This window comes from Styela clava, chromosome 1 (assembly GCF_964204865.1).
Source record: "Styela clava chromosome 1, kaStyClav1.hap1.2, whole genome shotgun sequence".
NCBI classification, from domain to species: domain Eukaryota; kingdom Metazoa; phylum Chordata; class Ascidiacea; order Stolidobranchia; family Styelidae; genus Styela; species Styela clava.
Window position 1 is genome coordinate 29,491,241 of NC_135250.1, and position 27,511 is coordinate 29,518,751.

At 37.2% G+C, this 27,511-nt stretch overlaps 1 protein-coding gene across 1 annotated transcript in view; it reads left to right on the plus strand.

Moving 5' to 3' along the window:
* The window catches only part of LOC120334895 (uncharacterized), a 28,743-nt gene extending 1,844 nt beyond the window's left edge, over window positions 1-26,899 (plus strand). Inside the window, exons 3-22 of the mRNA XM_078113297.1 lie at window positions 149-258; window positions 804-871; window positions 2,014-2,113; window positions 3,942-4,036; window positions 4,436-4,589; window positions 5,210-5,368; window positions 5,875-5,966; window positions 6,508-6,649; window positions 7,166-7,224; window positions 7,822-8,457; window positions 14,049-14,132; window positions 14,334-14,398; window positions 15,634-15,688; window positions 16,278-16,346; window positions 17,339-17,549; window positions 18,762-21,314; window positions 21,770-21,860; window positions 22,835-23,023; window positions 23,855-23,942; window positions 25,146-26,899. Of these exons, the coding sequence (XP_077969423.1) occupies window positions 149-258; window positions 804-871; window positions 2,014-2,113; window positions 3,942-4,036; window positions 4,436-4,589; window positions 5,210-5,368; window positions 5,875-5,966; window positions 6,508-6,649; window positions 7,166-7,224; window positions 7,822-8,457; window positions 14,049-14,132; window positions 14,334-14,398; window positions 15,634-15,688; window positions 16,278-16,346; window positions 17,339-17,549; window positions 18,762-21,314; window positions 21,770-21,860; window positions 22,835-23,023; window positions 23,855-23,942; window positions 25,146-25,241 (5,116 nt within the window). The 3' untranslated portion in view covers window positions 25,242-26,899. The remainder of the gene's footprint in view (window positions 1-148; window positions 259-803; window positions 872-2,013; window positions 2,114-3,941; window positions 4,037-4,435; window positions 4,590-5,209; window positions 5,369-5,874; window positions 5,967-6,507; window positions 6,650-7,165; window positions 7,225-7,821; window positions 8,458-14,048; window positions 14,133-14,333; window positions 14,399-15,633; window positions 15,689-16,277; window positions 16,347-17,338; window positions 17,550-18,761; window positions 21,315-21,769; window positions 21,861-22,834; window positions 23,024-23,854; window positions 23,943-25,145) is intronic.
* Window positions 26,900-27,511: the final 612 nt, after the last annotated feature.

Consider the following 27,511-nt stretch of genomic DNA (forward strand, 5'->3'; position numbering starts at 1 on the left):
TATACCTAAGTGAAGGTATTTAACTCTGTTTCGATGAAAAGCGGGATTAAAATTTTATTATAGATTAGTTCTGAACAGTATTCTCTTGCTGTTCGCTGAGCAGCATCACTTTTCTGCTTTATAAATAAGTTGTATTCAAATTTTACAGGAAATCAGGATTGCCTCTTTCAACAACTTATGGAAGTAAAATCTTAAAACTAAAATCGAAGGAAAGAAAGGTTGTTTCTGGAATTGTTCAGAATGTTTTTCAGAATAAAGGTAATCTGATAAAAATAAGAATATAGAATAGGCTGAATCCAATCAATTCCTAATTAGTACTATATCAGGGGCTCTCAAACTTATTTTGTGAATGCTAAAAAACCACTCATATTTGCTGAACTCGGTTCTGCAAATAAATGGATAGCAGTTCACGAAATTGCAGCAGATATTGTCTATCTTTATTGTTACATAACAATGAAGGCAGACGGTAGGTAACAGAAAGGAAGTGACATAGAAAGATGAAATGAATTTATTATTATATTCATATACATTTAAAATAAGAAACAATAAAACATTTATGATAAATGCAATATGTAAAATATTCAATCATATTTTAGTTATGTTTAACACAATTCTGTTAATTTTCATTGCGCACCTTTGGAAACTGCTTCACTAAATAAAGATAAATGGTTAAATATTCCACCATGTTATACAAATATTGGCGTTTCTATTTTCCATGGGGCTTTTTCTAATCAAGAAGTATAATATATAAATATAATGTACTATAATAATTTCTTTAACAATCGACTATTTTGTTTTTTTAGCTTCCAATTCATCCAGATTGAGTTTACGTAAATCAGTGAGATTCAAAGATCCATCGAGTCAAGAAAAGGTGAGAATAAAATACAAATCAGCCTTGTACAATTTATTTTAATAATAAAGTCTAACCTGACAATTAGGAATTTTAGAATTCTGCCTCTCTGAAAATTTCTGGCTACTCTCCTGAATGCCAGTAAGACTCAGTGACTGTTTATTAATGTTCTTTGACTGTTCTGAAACAAACATCATTTTTATATAGTTCAAATTTTTTTCTAAAATCCAGTCCACCAAGTGTATTATACCTGTGGAGGTGTACAGACTATTACTATTGATCTCCGAGCGGTTCAACCATAATCTGTTATTTTTGCATTTTTGTAATGTTTTTTTGGGTTGTGGTTTCGAATTTTTCAGAGTTGAAATCGAAACTTGTTTTGGAAATCTTGAAATCATTCAAGTCGAAATATTTTCATTTGAGAAGTTCAAAGTAGATTTTTGGATCTCAACTCTAGGGATCCTTGTTCGCAGTCGTTCACTCTGTGTGTTTAGCTGTAGTGACTATATTGTTGGGCCAATCTGAAGTTTTCTACATGAGTTATGCTGTCACCCTAGTAATGTGCGTTTCACGAAATGTCCGTATTGGTTTTTTGTTTCCATGGCATTAGCGACAATATTGAGAAATTTATGTTTTTTTGCAATTTTTCACCATTATCTCATAAACTACCTTGAAAATAAAAATGACAAGGTCGCAACCCCCCAGCAAAAGTAAATCTTCTTTCGAACGAGACATTTTTCATTTTTTCAATCCATAAACTTTGGAAACCTTAAGAATTTCAATGAATAGAATTTAATATTCGCCGCCCTATGCTACTCACTCAAGGACGCGCAGCTCTCAAAATGAACTGGGAGTTTTGGTATCCTGGTCACTGTAGTTACTAGGTACGCTGACATTTTTTTGTGGAATTTAACGGTTTGCTGAAGTGCGGGCCGGGCCAGAAGTGCAGATCAACAGACAGCCCTGATTTAGGGTTTCTGCCACAGTAAGATGATCCATGTAATCGAATAAAGGCGACTATATAATTTATAATTTTATAATACAGATTACAAATTAATCTGAAATGATTTAATGTGACTATATTTGAGTGAAAAAATTAGGTGAAAGCTATTACTAATACATACCATCTTCACTTATATCATCATGAATATTTTGAATTCCAGAAATCAATACCCGAAAGGAAAACTTTACAAAGTATAGAAAACTCACAAGTAAGCATAAAGGAGATGCAAGCTGACAATTTCTCTTCACAATTTATAAATGGTATGTTTGTGGGCTTCGGGTCTCTGTCGCTGGGTATTGCGAAAACTGATCATTTTGTCACCATTTATGAGTTGAAATTTTTAAACTAACATTTGCTAGTGATTGCCACCTGTGCCAGCTGTATTTATCAAACTATTACTGTATACCCCCACATATAAGCCGACCCACAAACCGTAACAGGTTGTACGCACCCATCACAGCAAATGGTTGCAATGCTATCAGGCTTATGCGCGTATAAGGCGACCTCTTAGTTTTGCAACATTTTTTTTTTGAGTTTTAAACGCTGCTCATATGCGAGGATATATGGTAATCTTCCAATCAAGAATATACCTGAATTGTAAAAAAAAGCAACAACTACCATAAAAAATGTTGGAATTCTTGCTTGCTTACCTGTATACAGCTTGTTGTATGTCTAACTTTAAAATCTTTACCCAATAATCGTTAAATCAAAGGATAATATACTGGGCGCTCCAGAATGTACCAATATGGAGGTAACTGGTTTTGTTCGCCTATTTTTCATCAGGTTGTGTAAAGGGACGGGTGCCTATGGGTGGGGGGTATATTCACTTGGCTAACACAGACAGTCTCCGGACTCGTAATTAGGACTGTCCAAGCGAACCAAATATTCGAAATCGAATCGAATCGCAAATTATTCGAATCGTTTTTCGGCTAATTTTCGAATCGCTAAAATTAGGTACCTGTATATAAAGCGGAAACCACCTTTACGGGATGTTTTTCATCGGGCAAGCAGCGGCGCTCCGAGCTCAGACCACTCTCGCTCCCGGCTTAATTGGTTTCCCGATATTTCTCTCGCCTTCATTTTGTGATAAAAATGTCATTACTAATGCCCGCCCGGTGGCACATGATTAGCCATTTCATGCATGGTCATCATAACAAGGTATAATTGGTCATGACGTTTTTGAGAGAGAACAAGGAGAAAAAGGAGACAATTTAGAAAACGATAGTTCTATAAATTGAATCGATTTGAAGCTGTTGAGTTAGTTATCACAGGAACATGGTACAGGCAACTCAAAGCTGAAACAGGTGTTTTGGGATCCTTATGATGGCAATACCTTCTTTGAATAGAATTTGTATTTTCTTATGATGGCATAACTGTATTATCCATCTATATACCAAGACAAATAATTGCACTCTTGCATTTTGATGGCTGTTGTACACTAACAACATTATAGTCGTCAAATAATATTGTCATCAAACTAGCTTGGAAATTTTAAATGCAATTTTGAACTTTAGCAACAGTTTTATCTATATTGATGGCTGTTATTATTTTGCTGAAATTTACACAAAAAAACATAAGACTAGTGAATAGGATTAAAATAGCATTTACAGGCTTTACATGTCCTATTAAAACTGAATCCATCAAAATTGAGATTGCAATTTTTGAATAGTGCAATTTTTACTCTTAACACTCTTAACACAGTTGTCGAGACCCAAATTTTGGAGTCCTCCAATTTTTTTGACCAGTTCATACAAACGTGTGATCTCCTCTCATAAATCTGAAAACATTGTATTGCAAAATACCAGCAGTAAGTAAGATGTAACTGCACATACGTTACCACAACATCGAAGGGCAGGCGTTTATTGTATAATAGAGATAGATTTAATATTGCGCAATAATATTCGATTATTCGGTTCGATTCGGCGAAAATATTCGATTCGAATCAAAAAATTATTCGATTTTGGACAGCCCCACTCGTAATAGAACTAAAATGAGGAAAATCGGAATAAAATGATGGCCTAACCATAACCTGGTACACACATTACGAGAGAACCTTATACTGGAACTGGAACTTTTGATATTTTTCAGATTTCGAGTTCAAATCAGATCCTGATGCTCTTGCCAGTATCTTGAATGATGAAGGAGTCAGTTCAGATTTACTGCAGAAAACTCAACTTGCAGAGGTGAATTTATTTGAGTCTTGAAGTGACCAGAGGTATCTAAATTGGATGACTCAAGATTTGACATCATTCTACTGCCACTATCAGTGGGACTTAGCTCAGTGATTGACTCAACTCAAGATTGGGATGATTCATGACTGAACTCTTGGCAGGGGCATAGCCAGGGAAGTTCAGAACACCTATTTCATGATGTAATGAAAAAGCATTTTTCTCTGTATTATACACATCAATTTATCATAGGTTGAAACTGGTAAAGCATTGATTACTAAGTGTTCTCAGCAGACTAATAAAGGTTTGCTCATCTAAAGCATTGTTCATCAAAATTCTGGTTTCTCTGTAGAGTTATTAGCTCAAGCAAAAAAGCAAAATCTCTTCAATCTAGATTTCGAATTTTTGTCACAGGGCAAGTCAGCGGATGAATTCCTTCTGGCTGGAGGTCGACCTTCTCTTTGTAGAAGAGTTCCGATCAATAGAACATCTGATGTTCGATCTTCTATTCTTTCATCTCGTGTTAGTATGGTGCCAGGAAGAGTGGTGGCCCGAACTTCAACAACTGGTAAGTGAGATTTATTTTTGGTTAGAGCAGCCCTTAGGGGACATAAAGCTAATCAAAAATAAAAATATTTGTTAGACTTGAGCGCACAGTTTGGGAACCATTTGGGCCGAACTCATGCAAAGCTAGCTCAATTATAGCAAGTACACAAACGACTAGTAACAGATCTAGTGAGTGGTTGCTATCAAGATTATTCGTAGCTGTCATTCCTTTTCGGTTCGCGACCGACTTTTATTGCCTATCCTAATGTTGCCATGCCACATCCTAGAAATGCCACTGCATGGGACCAGTGAGTTGTGATCTGTAATGCCGACATTGTTTAACCCGTCGCTTTGACCACAAGGCCACAATGTGTGTGGTTGTAGCGTTAAGGAATACACTCGCCACCACACCTCTGATTACCCACAGAAGGGTGGTTCACGTAACCGCTGGTCGATTACGGCTCCCTCCACCATCAAGTTCATGCTTTCGAATACAAAAACTGGCTAACTAATCCCATACCCGACATGGACTGGTAGTCGGCCAAGAGGCCATGGTTCGACATATGATTAAGTCGTCTTATTGACTTTCCTCTCCATGGGTATCCTATGTCTTGCATAAAAGCATCATCTTTTTTATCTTAGGCCGATCATCATTCATGAATCCTCGATCAAGCGTGGTCCGACAATCAGGAGTTCGTAATTCATTGTTCACTTTTATCGAACGAAGATATTCACAGAAGCATCAAGAAGATACGATCAGGCCCACGGTTCCACCTGTGAGGAATTCAATGAGAACTTCAGGTATTTCAGTTTGATACTCATTCCATGTCTCTTGTAGTTATAGAGGGGGGAGTTTTGTAGGAGGAACTATAGCTCGGCGGTTTGGCGCATTGTGCTAGGTATACACCAGCCATTGCACCTCTGATTGCCCTGGGTGGATTTGCAGGTTCGAATCCCATGCGGGGATAGTTATATGTGAGAGGATTGCCAGACTCCTCGTCACCTTAGGGTGATTCACGTAACCGCTGGTCGGTTATGGCTTCCTCCACCATCAAGTCCGTGCTTCCAAAAACAAATAACTGTTCAACCTTACCCTGCATGGACTGGTAATCGTACGAGAGGTCGCAGTTTGCCATATGATTAAACCAGCTTCCATCTCCCCTAGGATAAATGTCTGAAACCTATCTCATAGCTGATGCATAAGGGAGGATGCTAGACACACATATGTCTGAAATTTTTGCGTCCCTATTTACTGACATTAGTGACATATTGTTGCTTGCAATAATAATCCTTTTATATCATTCTAGTAAAACCAAACCAGCCAAAGAAGGTTGAATTCGCAGATGAATCATCTCCAGTTGTTCAGAAGAAAACAGAAAAAGATTTGAGAATGTCATCAGTAAGTTGAGATTTATTTAATATATAAACCACCACTGAAAAAGCAACAATTTTTTCACTGAGTGAATGAAAAATCTAGCTTTGCATCACTCAATAATGCTGATTCGAAAAAGCCTTGGGCAAGTTGAGCCTTTTTTGATCTACAAGCATCACTGAAATCACAGTAACTGATCGTTTGGGCAACACAACTTCAAAATGATTAATACAGATGGTTCAGGGGTGGGCAATTACTTTGCTGAGTTTCAGTTCCAGATAATAGGCTAGACAGGCTTACAGGGCCGAAGGTATATCATTCCCGACATCAAGAATAGGAAAAGGGATTCAATCTTAGGATCCCAACCCAAGTTGAAATAGCTAAAGAAAAAAAGTTCTGCCAATATATACAAATATTTGCCAATGGTTTAATGAACGCTAAACTTGTGCGGCCCACGTGCCAGGGTTTGGACCACCCTGTTGTAAATAACACCGACATCTCATTACAGTCTAATTTGTGTTCAAATTTTGAATATTTTCAATCATTTTTATACTATACTTTTTCTAAGGCTCGAAGAATTCTCTCAAGTAAACCACACCAGCAGAACATTGCTGCATCTCCAGCTTTGAGACTACCTTCGTCGCCGAACCCTTATGCTAATTCACCTGCAGTGAGAGTGAAACGATCTATAAGAAAAACTCCAGGGAAATGTAAGTTTTATGTAAGATCAGTGCGGCGTAGACAACTTTTTGAGCGGCGTGTGAAGCTGATTAAAAATAAAAATATTTGTTAGATTTGATTTTTTCCGCCCTATGTTTTCATTTTGAATATTTACTTACTATCTGTTATTTGTAGCTTATTGTTAGTTTGTTATTTTTGAGCTGATGCATGAGTCTCGACAAATTCCAAAAATGGGGCGCGGCCCAAAAAGTTTGAGAACCACTGTTTTAGATAATCACACATAATCAAATGCATTTACCGTTTATGAACAGATTGTATGAATCTCAAACTTTTATGATCTCCATCCAAAAACTCTAAACACTCTGCGCTCTTCTGCTCTTTATTTAAAAAATACAAATTTTGCTTTCAACATGTTTCCATCAGTTATATTTTTGCGCCACATTTAATAATAAATAACCAACAAGCATTGCACTCGAAGAAGTAAACAAATAATCAATTAATTAGTAAAGACATAATTTCAATCAAATTTCAATAAACCTTTTCAGCTTGTCTTGTGGATGATGTATTCAGAGTACCTAAGGTGAATGAATCACCAAGAGCCAATGTGAGTATTTGTTTTCCAATAAATTTCTTCCGTTTCCCATTTGAAATTCTTTATTCCTTTCTGACTATGCATTAAAGCCATTTTCTTGTTCAATTTTAAAACAATCCGATGTGTGCTAGCGATATGTCAATTTGAATTTGATTGACTCTGATAACCCTAATAACAATATCATAACTACACCAAATCCGGCGCCCCCGAAGTATGTGCACCAAGATGGCGCACAACCTGAACCCTAACCTGGTACACATACTATGTTCAGGTTGTGCGTATCTCTCCGGTTGGGAAACACCACTTCATATAGAGTACTACTAACAGTTTAACTGCTAGCAGTCAAAGCATTAATTTTAACCCAACTTTGTACTACAATTTAAAATCCTGTGTCCACCATCCAACCCATGGTGTAATAAATTGAGTAGAAAATGCCGAAACGAAAAGATTTCGCTCTTTTTAAAAAATAGTAGCCCCTTGCATATCGTTAGATATTGGTAAGCTACTTGTATTGAGCCTTATTTATAGCAAAAGATTTTAATGAGTGTCACATTAAAACAATTCGATTTTATTCTCGATGAACAAATTTTTTTGTATTTATATTTTTAGGCGAACATAGCAACAACATTGACCTTCTCCGATGACGAAAACCAGTCTCCAACACAACCACAACCAAAAGGTCAAATGCCAAAGGTTACGAACCCCAGGAAGTCAATTTCAAGACTCAAACCAGTCGCACAAGTCAATAAACTCCAAAGTCTACAGAAGCCGACAGCAACACAAACCAAGAAAGTTGGAATACCTTCATCAAACGCAAGAGGCAAAACAATTTCTTGCAGCTATTCTCGTTATTCCTCTGGAAAAATTCAGCCTGCCAAACCAAAAATAAAAGAAGAAAATATCAGAACCCTTTATGTCGAAGCAAATCTTGATAAGGGAGAAGAACTAGTCCAACCAACAATTTTAAATGATGAAAAAAATTTAACAAAAACTAAGTCTGAAAACATTCCCCAATCTCGAAGCCAACCAGTACAAAAAATCGAAAAAACTGAGTTCTTAAATCCAAAAACACTCAATGATTTTGACAAGAATTCTCAGCCTGAACCAGTGTTCAAAAAACCTGCAAAAGTCTCTTCAAAGATTCCATCGTTTGGTTTCAAAACAAAGAAAACAATGGTGGATGCAGATGACGTCCTGGAGCTCATCAATAAGAAGTTGGCAACAGTGAAACGGAGAAGTGTGCAGGTAAAAAAACATTATTTATAACCTCAAATCGGGTCTTCGGTTCACCTGCCTCGGAGAAGTTCCCTGGGGGCCATAAGCAAAAGCCTCCAGCACAGTGTTTCCAAAAACTTTTTTGGCCGCAACCAGGGATGGCCAATACCGAATAGTTCACTATTTCGAATACATTCGAAAATATTTTTTTCGAATATGAAATTTCGAATACTTCGAAAATAAAATCCACTAATTGAAGCTTATCTAAATGTATGTAGGAATTTCCATACAATAAGCAATGGAATAACTGCTATCTACAAGTTACAACCTAGCTATATTACCAGGCATTTCATATTTGCAGATTATTGCAGCATATATTTTATATACCATGAGTCATGTTAACAGAATTAAATTAATACGACAATAGTGGTATCGATGATGGATTTGAATATTTGCGCAACACAAAATCACCCTAGTAAAACGGCCATACTTTTAAATACCAACCATTATCCAAATTATTTGTCGAAAAGCGGGATAAAGTATGAGGTATTTTTCCGACTTGTGACAATTTTTTCGTGAGTACAAAAATACGAATCAAAAATTAATTATATTTGGGAACTTTACCACACATTTTAAGTCCGCAGATCGCCGTTGTATGTTTGGCAGGGATGGCCATTTCCGAATACTAAACTATTCCGAATACATTCTAAAATAATGTTTTCGAATCTGGAATTCCGAATACATTCTAAAATCGAAAATAACACATTTTTGTTTTAGTTTATTAAAACCTAGGAAATAAGCTTCAATAGAAATATCAGAATAAAGCTACAAACCAACAGTATATGTACACTAAGTGATTGATAGTTTATAGCTATCAATAAAAATAATAGCAACTTGTGACAAAGTCATCACTCGTCAGTCAGTTTATCATAATTGGACACTTTGTACAAATGGCCATATGAAAAGATAGCCAAGGAGTTGTCCTGCGCTTTCTATCATTTGTACCATGATATTACAATAATAGTCAAGTCTGTTGACAAAAATACTACTTGTATTCAGATAATTGTGTAATAAGAATAATAAAATTTATTGGCATAAAGGCAAATGAAGCAAGAAACAAACGAATATCCATTATGCCTTTTCAAATTCTAAAATTTGAGCCTAGAGTATTGTACTGCCTACCAGTATATTATTTTATGTGAACCATATTGTTATTATGTGTAGCATATTGTTATGTTTGAAATTAGCAATAAGTTAGATGTTAGAGGATAGATGACCATTGAGCCTAGAGTATTGTACTGCCTACCAGTATATTATTTTATGTGAACCATATTGTTATTATGTGTAGCATATTGTTTATGTTTGAAATTAGCAATAAGTTAGATGTTAGAGGATAGATGACCATTGAGCCTAGAGTATTGTACTGCCTACCAGTATATTATTTTATGTGAACCATATTGTTATTATGTGTAGCATATTGTTATGTTTGAAATTAGCAATAAGTTAGATGTTAGAGGATAGATGACCATTGAGCCTAGAGTATTGTACTGCCTACCAGTATATTATTTTATGTGAACCATATTGTTATTATGTGTAGCATATTGTTTATGTTTGAAATTAGCAATAAGTTAGATGTTAGAGGATAGATGACCACCACTGCCAGTCGCGCAGTCTGGATTCTCAAAATCGGAAATTCCCATTCCCCCTGTAACAGCCACCGCGATTCCGTGCTCGTGCTTTTCAGCGTATAATGATCATCATGTCACGTAAAATATTCGATCCATGAGAACTACTAGATTCTAAGATATCTTTATATACTCGCGGTTGCTTCTTCTTACATCAAAATAAAAACATTACTATTTGGTCCACGGCGATCTGTGGCCTAAAAGTACGAGATAAACTGCCTGATGTGTTTAACTTTAATACGTATTTTTGCAATCTTGTCCACTCGTTATCGCTGTTAAAAATATCTCAATTACTAATATAAAATCTTGTAGAGTACAACTTCAGTCCGTTTAGCAGTAAATTAAAAATACATATTCATCATCGCGATTACGCCCCCTGTTAAAGAGCCGACTTTCACAACAAATAATATAACAACGAATATAATATATTTTTCTGTTGTGCAAAGTAATGAATTCGTGCCCGATACGAGCATATTTAAAATGTCTCGCTTTATTAATTTAATTGTCGTCACTTAAACCTGCGGTAGCGCCAACAAAATAAAATCCTCACCAATCTAATACAACATGGCAATTCGCGGACATTAGATAAATAAATTAAATAAAAATGTGTGGCAAACTGCCTGATTATATATTGTTTTGATCCGTATTTTGCGAATTCGGCAAATTTCAGATGTACTTGTAACAATGACTCCGCTCGAAATGCTGCCACTCCGATTATTTTTTAAGATAAAACCGTTCGAAAAATGCATAAATCTGTTGTAAAATCTCGGAGTAAAATTTATTTCATCAACACAACCCGGGAAAAATTTCAAATCTTGTATAATGTTAACACGAAAATTTTCGACGGAAATTTGAAGTAATGTATAATCAGGCAAATCCCGCCCTCAAGTAGTGACGATATGTTTCTAAACGCCGACCAAACATAATGTGTGCCAGACGCACACGATATTTGGCGATTTTCACTGCTTAGAAAAGTGTTTTTTACACTGTCACGGGCCTCAATAAAACTTATATTGTTTACGGTTTTATTTTCAGTCTTTTAAATTGCCGCTTTTCAATCAAAAAACTTGCGTTGTCTTTAGAAACTCGCCGCCGATGAACGTATTCACTGGATTCACAATTCCGTGCGGGTACAAAAATAAAATAATTGTCATCGTTATCGTGGAACAAATTTGTGGAAAATTTGCGTTTTAGAGAAAATAACAAACACAAAGGCGTTTACAGCCTAAATAAAACGCCGATAAAAACAATCCCACGCAAGTTTCTATCGAGAATGTTTTTTCATTCAACGGAAACGTCTTGAAAGCGGCGTCGAAAATGTGTGACGTCACACAAATATCCGATATTCTTATGAACGCTAATTCCGATATTCGAATGACGAGATATTCGAATACTTTATTCGAATTGGCCATCCCTGTGTTTGAGTAATAATACTTTTATTATTTCATAAATTTGAAAATAGGAATCAAAAACTATTTATAATCGGGTAGTTTACCACACATTGTAAGTCCACAGATCGCCGTTGTATTTTGTAAATACGAAAATAGGAATCAAAAATTAATATTAATCGCGAGTTTGCCACACAGTTTATGTCCACAGATTGCCGTGATATTGTGCCGAATATAATTAGTTTTGATTCTTATTTTCGTACTCACGAAAAATTGTCACAAGTCGGAAAAAGAATTTATATTTCATCCCGCTCTTGGGAACTAATTTGTATAATGGTTGCCATTGGTTTGTATTTAAAAGTATGGACTTTTTACTAGGATGATTTTGTGCTGCGCAAAATATTCGAATCCATGACCGATACCACTACTTAAAATGCCTTACCGTGTTAATTTAATTCTATTATCATAACTCAAATGTTGGTAAATCGGGCAGTTTACCACACATTTGAAGGCCACAGATCGCCGTTGCATTTTAGAATTATTAGTTTTATTATTTTGTAAACACGAATCCGAAATTAGTTATAATTGGGCAGTTTACCACGTATTTCATGTCCACAAATACCCGTTGTATTTGGCAATAATACTTTCATTATTTTATCAATATGAAAATAGGAATCAATATTTAATAATATCGGTCAGTTTACTACACATTTTATGTCCACAGATTGTCGATACAACCATGAGTTACGTTGAACAGAATTAAATTAATACGGCATGACATTTTAAATGCTGGTACCAGTCATGGATTGGATTATTTTGCGCAACAAAAAATCATCCTGGAAAGGATCGATACTTTTAACTATCGTTATCAGAATTATTTGCCTGAAATTATTTTCTAATAAATCGACTTGTTTTTCCAACTTATGACAATTTATTGGATATCGTAACAATTACGGCTATAAATACCGTATTTCCCGGCTAAAGAGTCCACATGGCAAATAGGACGATGTCTAATTTTGGCACTCAAAAAAGGGGATTTTCCATATAGGCCTCCAATAAGACGGGTAGAAAAATTCGCTAATAATTTCATATGTTTAGAACCAGATCATGTTAGTTTGGTAGAATCATACTCACAGAATTAACTATTTTTAACAATTGAGCGGTAAATTTAAGTTGTAAAGCGGCAATCATTTTGGACAACCTATTAACCCGAATGTTGAAATAATTTTGGAATGTGATAAGTACTACACTGTACGTCCACGGGTTATTTCACAGCTATGTTTTCCTGTCCCTGTCGTGTTCTGCTGAATCGGCAAAACGAAAGGGTCACAAATCACTTTATCTTGGTGGCCGTGTTTCTCTTTAAAGTAACGATAACCAGCCTGCGATTAAATATCATGATTGGCAGACCACATAGAAATAAAAGAAACATACTTTCTCAATTTTTCGACGTAATGGAAATGAATTTGTAAATTAAAAGCCTCGTACACGAATGTCGGCAATGTCCACCCACGCAAACGTGCAAATGTGTCGCAACACTATGCGACGTACGGTCGCACAGAATATAAACAATCAAAGTGCCGATTTAAAAAGTCGTTTAAAGATTCCCGTAAAACGAAACACCACGTTTACGGCGAAAAGTGGCTACTATTCGGAATTATCCGAAAATCAGCCGAAAAGGTATTCGAATACCTTGATATTCGAATACATTCGAATATTCGATTCGTTTTGGACAACCCTGGCCGCAACCCCTATTTTTGAATTTCAGACCCCCATTTCATATTCTATCGATTCCTGTCCTTATAACCAACGAGGAATGATGAAGTTTCATTTACAACACAACGACTAAAACGAGAATATCGGTCAGAGACCGAAGACTTATCAATCAAAAGTTAGGGGATCCCAAAAACAGCACTCTTACTCCATAGTGACACCTTGTGTCACTAATTAATCTCCATCACTAATTAATTAATAACTTGCTAATTGTACGACATAATTCGCCAAAAAGGAATAGACTTCTGGTCCGAGATAAGATGAAGGCACATGCAAAATCTGGAGCAGATTCAATCTCGCTTTCGTGAGATATCGCGTGCATCTAACAGACAGACAGAAAAATACCTATCAACCTATCAAAGACTAAAACGAGAATATCGGTCAGAGACCGAAGACTTATCAATCAAAAGTTAGGGGATCCCAAAAACAGCACTCTTACTCCATAGTGACACCTTGTGTCACTAATTAATCTCCATCACTAATTAATTAATAACTTGCTAATTGTACGACATAATTCGCCAAAAAGGAATAGACTTCTGGTCCCGAGATAAGATGAAGGCACATGCAAAATCTGGAGCAGATTCAATCTCGCTTTCGTGAGATATCGCGTGCATCTAACAGACAGACAGAAAAATACCTATCAACATACTTACAGATTAAAATCGATAAGTAATGACATTTATGTGATGGACAAGGTTACTTTTCACTGCATAATTTATCAATTCTCTCAAACATCCAAATTTTAAATTAACCTGGAGATCGTTTTGTCTTTAAGGCTGAATTGTCTTCATTCATGAAAAGTCTCGAAAAATCTCTGGGATCTGTCCATGAAGAGGATGAGAATAACACAGAGGAGAAGGTAAAATTTTTTATTTCTTTCATGGGGGAAGCCAATAAGACGACTGAAACATGTGGCGAACCATCATCTTGTCTAGTTACCAGTCTGGGTTAGGTTTTGGAAAAGTTACCCAGTCAGTTGTCACAGAGGCGCTCCAGAAGGGAGCATCAGTTTTTGCTCAATGATCAGTGCAATTTAATAAAAAACTTCTGTTTTTTGTAGGAGAAGACTGTTGCACCCCAAGTCAAGGAAGAATCCAAGCTTATAGAAGAAGTTTTTTGCGAAAGGTTTGTACTCTGTTTTGTGTACTCTTGTAGTATGTGTACCTGGTTAGGGTTAGGGCATAATTTTATTCCGATTTTCCTTATTTTAGTTCTATTACGAGTTCGGGGACTGCCTGTGTTAGCCAAGTGAATTTATCCCCTGCCCATAGGCTTCAGTCCCTTTATACAACTTGATGTAAAGTAGGCGAACAAAATTAGTTACCTCCATATTGGTACTCTCCTGGAGCGCTCTGTTTTGGACATTTCTTGCACAATATATGAACAACTTGAAAAAAAAATCTCATCTATGATGTCTTCTTATATCAGTGGTTCTTGAACTTCCAAAGATTCTCTGCACTTTTTTCAGTTTTGTTTTCACTGGATTGCTATCTGGTATTTTTTATGCAAAATGTTTAATGATAAAAAAAAACAGAAATTGAAAGCAGAAGATAGCTACAGTTGAAGAACTGAAAAAATTACAAGCAATCCCAGTCAGCTTTGAAATTGAGCAGTCATTGTGAATGGTACCTAGCGAAGGGTTGTGCAACCCCTAATGCAGGAGGGTCAGATACAAATAACTGGGTAAAACCGCTGGTCGCACAATATTTCCTTGTGGGTCGCATTTGACTTGCAGGTTGCACACCCCTGCCCTAGAGCAGGGCTACTCAACTATTTTAAGATCCGCATACAAAACTTCAAAAATATTTGGGTCCTGAAATCATATTTCGGCATCCCTAATAACGCACTTCATCGACCGACTAATGATTATTAGCTAATCAATATTGTTTATTCTGGCGTTATACTTCTTTTCATATATATTTAAAACTATAAAAGTGATTTTATAAAAGGAAACTTCGAAGTCGGGCTAATGATCCAAAATAAAGAATTATGCGCGGTCCGAATCAAATACTGGAAAGGTCCATTTCAGACCGTGATTCGCCAGTTGAGTAGCCCTGGTCTAGAGAATTGATTGATCTGATCCCCTCATGACAAATGGCAACTAGTGAGGGCCTTTTTACTAGGCCCTTTAGCCTCCAGATTTCTATCTGGTGGGGGGGGGGGGGGTGTAGGTGCCAGTTTGAGAAACCATGATCTATAACAATAATGAAACATCAAAGAGAAGAAGTAGGTATTGCTAAACATTTGCTAAATTTATTTCCCTTGTTTTTAAGCGTTTGTGATTTCAATTAGGCTACTAATGTCCGCTACTTTTGAGCAAATTTCACAACGGAAAATAATTGAACAAATTATGTTTATAGGTCTCCACAAGGTGAAAGCATGAAAGAAAAAAGAGGATTGAAGCCCTGGAAAGAGGTTCACAGTTTTATTATTAGTTTAAAGCTCGTGTAGCGTTTTGAAGGTCAACTTGTGGGATATTGTTGCAATTCAACCTATACCTATACAAATTTATTACTTATCGATTTTAATCGGTAAGTATGTTGATAGGTATTTGTCTGTCTGTCTGTTAGATGTACGCGATATCTCACGAAAGCAAGGTTGAATCTGCTCCAGATTTTGCATGTGCATTCATCATATCTCGGACCAGAAGCCTATCGATTTTGGGCGAATTATGTCGTATAATTAGCGAGGTATTAATTAATTAGTGATGGGACACAAGGTGTCACTATGGAGTAACAGCGCTTTTTTTGGGAATCCCCTAACTTTCGATCGGTCTCTGACCGGTATTCTCGTTCGTATTTTCATCTGACCTTCAAATTCTCTGAATTTCTACCGACCACCCTGTACCATACCCGTTTGTTTGATCATATTCACACAATATACACATGATAATATAGACTTTCATATTCAAATATTAACTTGCGAAACTTCTTGACCGTACAGAAAAATTCCAGGGAATCCTGAACCTACTTTGTGAAAATAATATAAATCTCCATACTTTCAGGTTCTTGCTGCCGAGTCGTCACCAACATGGAGGGATATTTTCAAGAAAGAAAAAGAATCTCCAGATAAGGTGATTTATAACACAATTCAACAAACCCAGTTTTTGAATAAGCTAGTTCTTACTAAGAAGCCAAATGAAATACGAATGATGCAATAATTCAGTGTATGACAAAATGGAAACAACCTGTGAAATCAAAAGAAAAAGTTTTGACAAACTCGAATCACCTTAATCCCATTTTATCACTCGCAACTTACAATTTGCTGCGTAATGTGCGTAACACTGCTGTGATGCGTAATCAGTGAGAAGTATTGGCTATATGCCTCCACCTTTCATTGAATTCTCACAGCTTCTGAAAGAAGCTGCTGTAATCACTTGGATTCACGGGAGCCAGAGCCGCAGACCTGGTGTTAATCGCTGACTTAGGAGCAGTAACTTATGAAACTATCTCATGTCTCAGCACTAATTCGTTTCCTATAAATAATATAATGTGGATATAGAACAACAAAATATCTTTGCATTGGGCCTAATGCACCTATCCCAAGGCCACACAGACAAAAAAAATAATGAACTCCCCTAAAAAAAGAAATTATCTTTCAGACAACCGAAAAACAAATTCTGGTTTCTACTTGTTACGCCATGAAAATTTTGCTCTGGGTTAAATATGTCCAACCCTGGAGCAGGGCTACTCAACTTGCGGACTGCGATCCGAATCCAGATCTTTTGACCATAAAATTTGGACCACGTCTGCTTCTTTATTTTGGCAGCATAAGCATCGTTTTATAGTTTCAGATGATTTTGATACAATTTAAATACACGACTATACAGTTTGTCGTACTGGTACCATTGTGCGAAATTTATGTTCATGTTTGTGAGTCATTCATTGTACTTGTATTACATTTAATATTGCATTTGACGTTTTGTTTATTAAATGAAATAAATTTTCTGCAATGTCCGGACCCCAGTAATTTTGAAGTTTCGTAAACGGACCTTTGGTGAAAATAGTTGAGTAGCCCTGCCCTAGGCCACCACTCACACAAACAAAAAACAAAACTCTTTTTCAGACTACCACAACGGGAATTCCAATTTCTGCACCTCAAACCACATCACCTACGACACAAAGTCAAGAGCCTGCTCAACTGGAACAACTTCGCAAAGATTACAATCATAGTTTAGAAGAAATTGATCGAGCTGCAGTGGAGACGAAGAACATTGAAGACAAAATGAAACAATTGCAAATGATGAAGCAAGATTTGAAGATGAACAATGTGCAAGGTAATAGAATGGACTTTCTGTTTATTCCGGGAAGAAAAACATTGTTTGGTGGGTGCTCCAGAAGTATGTGTACCAATATGGAGGTAACTAATTTTGTTCGCCTACTTTACATCAAGTTGTGTAAAGGGACTGAAACCTATGGGCAGGAGGTATATTCACTTGGCTTACACAAACAGTCCCCGAAATCGTAATAGAACTAAAATAAGGAAAACTGAATACAATTATGCCCTAACTCTAACCTGGTACATCTACTACAGGAGTGCCGTTTGGGGACTCGGTTAACAACTTAGTGAGTTGTATCCAAAACTGAAGAAGAGCCAGTAAAATTTCTCTACCATGTGGGGGACTTGGACCACAGTCTGATTACCTAATATGCTTTTGAAAAAATCTCTTTCCGGTTCAACATTGGCTACCCAATTTATGGCGTGCAGCTCTGCTTTTATAAGCTTTTATCAACATATCTAGGATTGTTTTTAAGGCATTTTTATCATTTTTTTATCAGTCACATTAAAGAGTAAAGAATACTAACAAACTGGAGCAAAAGAATAGGTTTATTGCAGGCAAAGAATATATGCAAATTATAGTCAAATTACAGACCTCCAGAAAATATGTGCACCAAGATGGTGCACAACCTGAACATAGTATGTGTTTACCGGTTAGGGTTCAGGTTGTGCGACATCTTGGTGTGCATACTTCTGGAGCACCCAAATTACATTATATCAATGTAGATGTCACGGAAGAAAACTAACTAGTGAAGACCTTCGCTCGTGGCTCTCAAAAAAGCTGTTCATCGGGTCCCTTGGTGGACCGAGGGCCCAGTTTGTAGGATAGGATTTACATATTTATCCCGGGGGACGATGAGACGGCTTAATCTATATAGCGAACCACGGCCTCTCGTCCGGTTACCAGTTCATGTCGAGTATGCGATTAGTTAGCCAGTTATTTGTTTCAGATGGATGGACTTGATGGTGGAGGAAGCCATAAATGACCAGTTGTTACATGAACCACCTTACAGCGACAAGGAGTCCAGCAATCCTCTGGCACATAATTTTCTCCACATGAGATTCGAACCTGCGAACCCAAGCAGGGTTAATCAGAGGTGAGGTGGCTAGTGTATTCCAATCGCTTAGCACAATAGGCCACACCTACTCCGAATATTTCAATTTTCAGATTTCAAATCGTAATTAAAACCTTCCTATTCTCCATTTTCAGCAACAAGAACTCAAGCCAAAAGTTTCCTACATCCAGAGATTACACCGGCTAAGGAAAGAATAATGAAAGCTCTCGAACCTCACATGCCAGCAGATTTCGCTAAACCGAAGCATACAGCCCACAAATATTTCGGACCAATCATTTCCACGCCAGATGACAGCACAGAGCTTACTTCGCGAGCAAGTTTGACGGACATCGAGCAAAAGAAGGATATCACGGCTGAAATAGCGGTTTCAGCTCATTCTAGCATTCCAGGGATGACAAAAATGAGCGTCAAAATGTCAAAAGCACAAAAAAATATTCAACAAAACACAAATTCTAATAGTAGACTGTTTATGCCCACTAAGGTTTCTCATTCCATGGACAGTGGTAACATGAAACCTTTACTTGATGAAAATAAGGCTAGAAAGTTTGAATGGGTTAGTACTAACCAATCACCAGATGTCCATACTGCTGCCGTAAGTAGAGAAAAAAAAGACACTCAACCGAAAATTCTGCCAGCCAACTTTCCAAATACAATCAAACTGAATAAAACCACTCAACCAGAAATTCTGCCAGCTGACGTTTTACATACAATTAAACCAGATAAAACCACTGAACCGGAAATTCCGCCAACTTCAAGTCCAAATACCATCAAGCCAGATACAGTTAAGTCAATGTCTTGGGAAAAACTTGGCAACAGTAAAACAAGCAAAATAACAAGTGGCAGAATCAGACTCAAATCTCAGCATTTGGATAAAGAAGAAAAACCGGATTTGGATTCTGCCAAATGTGATATAATACCAGTCTCTTATCCTGCAAAAACACTCCAAATTAGGAACAAAAATTCACCTATTTTGAAAGAAAAATTGAGTCCAGCTAGTTCTGCTATCACTAAAAACGCAGATGAAAATTTGAGCGATGTATTTTCTAAATCGCCGAACTTTGACCCTAGTTTTGCGGACTCGAAGCCGGCGACGCGAAAAACAACAATACGTTCAAGTTGTAGCTCAACTGGATTTCTAAGCGAGACTATGCTCAAAAATGTGACGTTTCTTAGTCCAGGACTTTGTGAAAGATTTGGAATGACGTATGAAGAAATGCATAAGTTAGGAAATGCTACATTGTTACCAGATCAGGATCAAATAAAAAGTCCTGCAACCTTGAGAAACAAAAATGATCATGTCACTTTTGAAAAAATGCTGAGTCAGCAAAAATCAAATTCTTCATCGCCAATCTTAACAATGAATCAATTTGAGCCTTTGCCTTTGCAGCAGTCAGAATCAAATTCAGTAAATGTCTGTGCTTCTAATTATCTCTATGGACAAGCATCTAATGTGGAAGAGTTACCAACATTGGACACATTGTCTATTGTAGGCATAGAGCTTAGCAAAAATCTATCTGCAAAGAACAAAACCTGCCCCAAACAGGAGAAAAATTTGCCGAAATTTTCGACAATTTCAAGCATCTTGAAAGCTCAAAACCAGCCCAGACCTCTTAATGTCAATTTGAGCGACAATTCTTCGATTCCACAGGAAAGTATTCTTACTCCAGCATCAGTAAAGTCGAGTCTGAATATACCCATGCCAGATTTTAATGCTGGAGATGATTTATTGGCATTAGACAAGGACAAGAACATTGGTGTACTGAGTAAACCAGATCTAACGCCGCCTATGAAGCAAAAAAATGTTCGATTCAAAGATGATTTTGATTTGTTACGTCTCGACAGTGTCGATCTGAATTCGAATGAAATTTCACTTCAAGATAATAAAGAAACAAACGTATTTTCACCTTCGGAGAGTGGTTCAAGTTTTCAGAAAGATACAGACATTCTTTCCCCATTTGAGCAAAATGAAAGTCTAGCGAGATTTTTTAATAATTTGAATAAAAGTAGCCCGTCGTATGCTCCTGTCCGTAATCTTCTAGATTTCTCATTGGTGGAAACAGAGCTCACGTCGACGAACCATGGCCAAAACGCACCAATCAGACTTCTTCCAGAACCTCTCCTACCAATACCATCAGGTGGCAGTAGAAGTCTCACTGCCTCCTCATTGGTTGAACAAGATGTCACATCAACGAAGCATGACAAAAATGCACCAATCAGATTTCTGCAAAAGCCCCTACTACCCGTACTATCTGGTGGCCATACAAATCAAGCATCTCATGAATCTTCCTATTCGGAAAATATACTAAAAAAGGAATGCTCTGCTGGCAATACAACACAAATGTCTGATCTTGTTCTTTCGAATGGCAATTTTTCATCTAAAAATCAACCTACACCTGATATATCTGGCATTGGGTCGTTTGAAACTCAGTACCAAACCCAGCCCTCATTACCAGCAGAACCAGAAATTTCGGGTACAAGCCAGTTAAAACCGGTTGCAAAACCTGCTATGAGAAAACTAGAAATTTCTGGCACAGACCAGTTGAAACCGGTTTTGAAACCTGCTGTCTTGCCTCAACCCACACTAATTGAGAACAAAAGTGGAATACTTTCCGCTGGAGCAAATGATAGCGACCATTTGTTGACGTCAACCATCAGAACGCCTAAACCAGTGCATGGTCACAGACAAGGTAATACAAAATTCTTATTTTATTTTACAAATTTTGTTTTCTGATCTGTGATCACAGGAAAATTCACATTTGACTTTGGGTTTAAAACAAATTCAACTCAATATTTACTTCAGCTCTGAAATCAAATTTTGCCACAACCCGGCATGCCAAAACATTTAATGTGCAATGTGTGGCCCTTAACACTTTTTGCCGTCAAGCATAGAATACTAATGCGACAGTTTATCTACAAAAAGGGCTCACGTGGGTAAGAAATAAAAATACATAATGATTTTTGCTCTTGTCGCTACATTGAATCTTTCACCGTTTTTCCTGGTGTATTTATAACTGTAAGGCTGAGTGAAAGCCCCATTCTCTGTTCTGCATCTCTAATATAGAAAAATGGTTTGGGAAACGCCCTGCTGTAAAGCTTGAATAAAATAGCTATTGCTTTATGTACTGCTTCAAATTTTCCACAGCACCCATGTTAGCTGCACCAAGACCAGTGCGTCCTCCTCCACCACAGACTCCAGCTGCATTCAGACTGCTGAGATCAAAGAATAATCAAAGGTAGGAAATCTCCCTTTGTATGCGTGATTGATAGTTTATTATTATTTCATGAATCTTATATTTTTGCCTTGTTTTTGTTTTATTTTTTTTAATTCCAAATAAATTCCAGTGCCAAAATGGAATTTGCATTTTATATTTTTTCTTATTATTTTATTTTCAAAATTAGATTCCCAATTATTAATGTCCATTTACAACCATGTCCTTATTTCGTCACTGCTGTGGCTCAAGTTTATTCGAATTGTTTTTGTAGCTGTCTTCACAAATTTTATAGCTTCCCTGGTCACTAGTATAAATACCGCTCATTCAGCTGTAAAAGGACAATTTGTCCTTGATGATATGTTTGACAAGTAGTCTGTCTGTGTTATTTACTTTAACAATAAACTTTCCTTCACTTATTGAAATACTAATTTTTTTTTCAAATGCAAAGCAGCAAATACACCCAAGTTATCAAATAAAGTAATTTTAGTTTAATTTACATTAATCGGTAAATGAATTTTTTTTCTTTTATAAATTCGTTTGTGGGGCTTCGTAAATGATAGTCAACATCTTCACAGCCTCCGTAACAAAGTTTGAGAATTACTGGTCTACTGCACTTGTCAATCTCAGCCATGAAAAGACTCGGCGGTGTGGCACATCGTGCTAAGCGTTAGGAATACGCTCGCCACCGCATCTCTGATTACCCTTCATGGGATCGCAAGTTCGAATCCCATGCGGTGATGATCATCTGCGAGAGAATTGCTGGACTCCTCACCTTCGTAGGGTGGTTCACGTAACCGCTGGTCGGTTACAGCTTCCTCCATCATCAAGTCCATGCTTCCGAAAAAACAAATAACTGGCTAGCTAATCCCATACCCGACCTGGACTGGTAACCGGCCAAGAGGCCATGGTTTGCCATATGATTAAGCCGTCTTATAGGCTTTCCTCTCCCCGGGATAAATATGTAAATCTTATCTATATTGCTTTTTGTTTTACAGCTCAACACCCAAAAAATGTCGCTTTCAATCTTTACCAAGCCAGTCTCCTTCTCGCGGCATCAAGAAAACGCCTCGCAAAAGATCTTCAATCCTTGCTTCGTCTCCGAGTATCAAAATCATTTGCAAGAAACGATTTTCTGAGGCCTTGTTAGATGAGGAGATTGCTTTGCTAACTTGTAGAAATTTTAGGTGGGTGGTGGTTGGAGTCAACTTTTCTTATTTTGAAGTAACTTTTTCGGTACTCCAGAAGTATGTGAACCAAGATGGCGGACACCGGAAAGTAGTATGTGTACCAGGTTAGGGTTAGGCCATAATTTCATTCCAATTTTCCTTGTTTTAGTCTTTTACGAGTCGGAGACTAGCCAAGTGACTCCCGTAGTATTTATACCTGAAATTATGACCAAACCCTGCCCTGGTACGCATACTACGTTCTGGTGTTCGTCATCTTGGTTCACATACCACTTTTTCTTTGAAAGGTGCGCGGTGCGCCATAGATTTATACAGTTTCAGTAGGTTTCGGCATTTCTTTGATTAAGAGAATAGGATAGGCTCAATCATATGACGAACCACGAAACCAATAAGTCAACGATGACATAACAATTGTAATTTTTCTAGATGCTCAGATATTCAAGCATGGTTGTAAACATGGCGTCGGTTTTGCGTGTTATTTGTCAGTTTTCAGTTGTGTTTCAGAAAATGAGTTATGAATCACTAGGCTAAAATTAGCTATACCTGTAATGCTGTAATGGTTCTCAGCATGCAAATCAGTACGGTATGTAAGTTTCAACTCACCAGAGCACTTGCGAAATAAGCAATCAAAATTTTGCAGTAGTAAAGTATGGGGAGAATTTTTCTGGGGTCAAAGGTCGGGGAAACATTCATTGACGCACAAAGAGCTGCCAGTATTGGAAGGATTGGAATCTCTCTTGTCCCATATCGCCTACCAAGTTCCTTACACCCTAGTGGTAAGGCAAGGTAGTGACTTAAATAAATAACTAAACAATTTCGATAAATTTTTAGGAATACAGTAATGACACCAAGAAAACAAAAACTGAAAGAAACTTCAACTAATCCGCTGGGAAGAGTTCTTATGGAAGGAGACGATACTGTGAGTTGAATCAGACGTTACTGAAATTTTGGTGCTCCAGAAGTATGCGCACCAGGATGTCGCACAACCTGAATTCTAATCGGTACACACATACTATGTTCAGGTTGTGCGCCATCTTGGTGCGCATATTTCTGGAGGTCCGAAATGTTTTATATATGCGTTTTATATTCCATTCCATTCTGAAAAAGGCTCTGTGCGAGCAGAAATTGCCTGTCGCGATCTAAAGGTCCTTGAATCAGAGGCCAAAAATTGTGCCGACCTAAACTGGCAGGCCATGTAAGTGTGACGTAAAAAGTTACATTTTGTGAACAATATTTACAGTGTTACAAAAGAAACAGTGGAAAACAATAGGCCTCGTGCCAAAACTAAATTTAATCGCAATCTCTGCAAATTCCTTGAGCTATTTTTTAGCTAAAATATCAAAATTTGGTTTTAGTTTGGTTGTGGCAGCATCAGGTGGACCAGAATGAATTACACAACGGGCCGGATTTGGCCCATGTCAGAGCTACAGTCTTCCCAGTTCAGCAATACTTATCCAATTTAATACACTATGGATTGAAGTAGCGAACGAGTTGCTTGAACCAGATATCTCTAACCTGTATCCAAAGGCGCAGCCAGGGGGGATCGGGGTCGAACGTCGCCGATAACGTGTGCAATTGCCTTTTAACAAGTGGCGTAATCACGGCGACTGTTCTGCGTCGATTTTGAGGCGGTGAATTTGTATTTTTGATTTACTGGTTTACTTTATATCTATGTTCATTGTATGAAGTAAAATTGTACTATACGGAATTTTATATCAGATATCCATATTTTACTAACGACGACAACGAGGTCGCAAGATTACAAAAAATTCGTATTAAAATTAAATGCATCAGGCAGCTTATCTCATATTTTTATGTCCACAGATCGCCGTGGTTTTTTACTGCAGTACTGTTATGATTTTGAGGTAAACCGCGCAGTCGCAACCGTGAGTTACGTTGGACACAATTAAAGGACATTTTGGAAACTCGTAGTTGTCATGAATGAAATATTTTACGCGGCAGAAAATTTATTATACGCTGAAAAGGCGGCTCCATTAACGAACGTGTGATCGTGGTGACTGTTACAGACGAATTTCCAATTTTGAACCCCCCCCCCTTTTGAAAATCCTGGCTGCGCGCCTGCCTGTATCTGTATAAAGTATCCATTACTTTGTATTTCCAGCACTTCATTCCTCTCTCTCCAATTGCGATATCTAAACCAACTAAATCATCAGCGATGGTCGGATCTGCGTTTTCAACTTTCGCTAAAGGAACATGAACATGGTTTTAGTTCAGATGGAAGATTACTGAAGAACCAGCATTGTATGTGTTGTCATAGCCCAAATCATTGACTGTTGCCATATTACAGTACAGTATGGCTTGCTAATGCTAAATTTCCCATATTAAAAATACTTTTCAAACGTAGAAAAAGTGGTACATGCGTTGTGTATGTACCAAGCCATAATTTTATTCCGATTTTCCTCATTTAATTCTATTACGAGTTTGGGAACTGTCTGTGTTAGCAAAGTGAATATACCCCCTGCCCATAGGTTTCAGTACCTTTACACAACTTGATGCAAAGAAGGCAAACAAAATTAGTTACCTCCTTATTGGCACACACACTTCTAAAACGCCGAAAAGGTATTTAGAATGGAGGAGAATATATTACTGGAAAGGTCTGCATGGTCATAAAAAATAGTGAATCAATGTTATCAAAGCTAGGATAAGTGCAGAGCATTATTCGTGTTGTTCTACCCAACATGGTAGATATTATAAAACTCTTACTTACCTACATACATTATCTTGATGTTGAGATTCAATCATTTACTTTTGTATGTTGTCATCAGATTATCATTTTTAGTTTTATTTTTTTAGGGCTTGCTTATTTCTACTAAACCAGTGGTTCTCAAACGTGGGAAGCGCCACCGCAATGGGAACGTAGACAATTTTTTGAAGGGTTGTGAACAGGGCTTGGCATTTTCGAATACCTTGTGATTTCAGAATCGAATCGAATCTCGAATACTTGAAAACATATAATTTTAAGCGACTTTATTATAGTAATTGATCCTCTCAACAAATGAATTACTGAAGACATAGAATAAATCACCCAGATAGATTACTGAGCGTTCACACGGAATAACAAACGCGTTTTATCAATAACTCACTACAGAAAATAGTCATATGTTAGAATTTCGTTGAATAAATATGACTCTAATGAAAAAAAATTGGGGAATTCACCTCGACCATTAGCGGAAAATTAAAACAAGATGGCGTCGATTCGAAATTTAGCTCTGAACCGATTCGAATAATTTACTATTCGATTCGAAATGCCCAGCCCTAGTCGTGAACAGTGGCATATCTACTTAAAATGGCACCCATGGCAAAGTCTAAAAATGCGCCCCCTTGATATTTATTTGATAACTTATAACGATTGTTAATGAATCAAGATACTTCTACGTGATTATTTGAGTAATATTCCCAATTTGAAATTATTTCATTGAAACGTTTTATTATTAATACTTTTTGTCGTTTTTGCGCCCCTGTTCAAACGGCGCCCATGGGACGAGCCATGGCTGCCACACCCTAGATACGCCACTGGCCGTGAAGTTAATCAAAAATAAAAATTTTTGTTAGTTTGTATCTTACCCGCCTTATTTTTTGGATATTTACGTTGCATCCACGTATACTGTATTTTGAATAAAACATTGTTAACCTTCACTATCTGTCATTTGTAGCTTATTGGTGGCTAGTAATTTTTGAGATGAGACTTGATAAATTCTAAAAGGGGAGCGTGGCTTTAAAAGTTTGAGAACCACTGTATTAAACTGATTGTAGAATTAAGTCTGTTGTGTGAATCTTGCATTTCAAAGACATTTTTGTTAATACAAACATCTAAACATCGATCTAAATAAAGATCAAAATTTTTTTCTCTGATAACATTTGTGGTGTTTGCTGTGAAGCTGTATGGAGTTTGAACAGCAACGTCGTCATAGTTAGGCCCGTCGCGGGATTTATCAAGGGCATTTTGGGAAACGTTTTTTCGCCTTGAAGATGGTCAAGCCACTAATAAAAAACTACGATTTTTGAGAGTGCAAAAATCCACCTGATTCGGTATTACGTTTCTTAGATTCGACGAAAAGCCTTATTTGTGAAAAGACATGCCGCCTTCTATCCACATCTGGATATGCGAAGCCCGTGGTATTTTTGAAATCTCGGGGCTTAGTAATGCAGTCAAATATACAAATTCATACGATGGCGAAACGACTACAGCTGGGCATTTCGACTCGAATAGTAAACGAGAATATCGGTCGGAGACGAAGACTTATCGATCGAAACTGCGGTTTCGATTCATGACTCTATAGTGACACCGCGTGTCCCATCACTAATTAAAAAATAAATCGCTAATTATACGACATAATTCATCCAAAATCAATAGGCTTCTGGTCCGAGATATGATGATGTGCATGCTAAATTTGGAGCAGATTCAACCACGCCTTCGTGAGATATCGCGTGCATCTAACAGACAAATACCTATCAACATACTTAAAG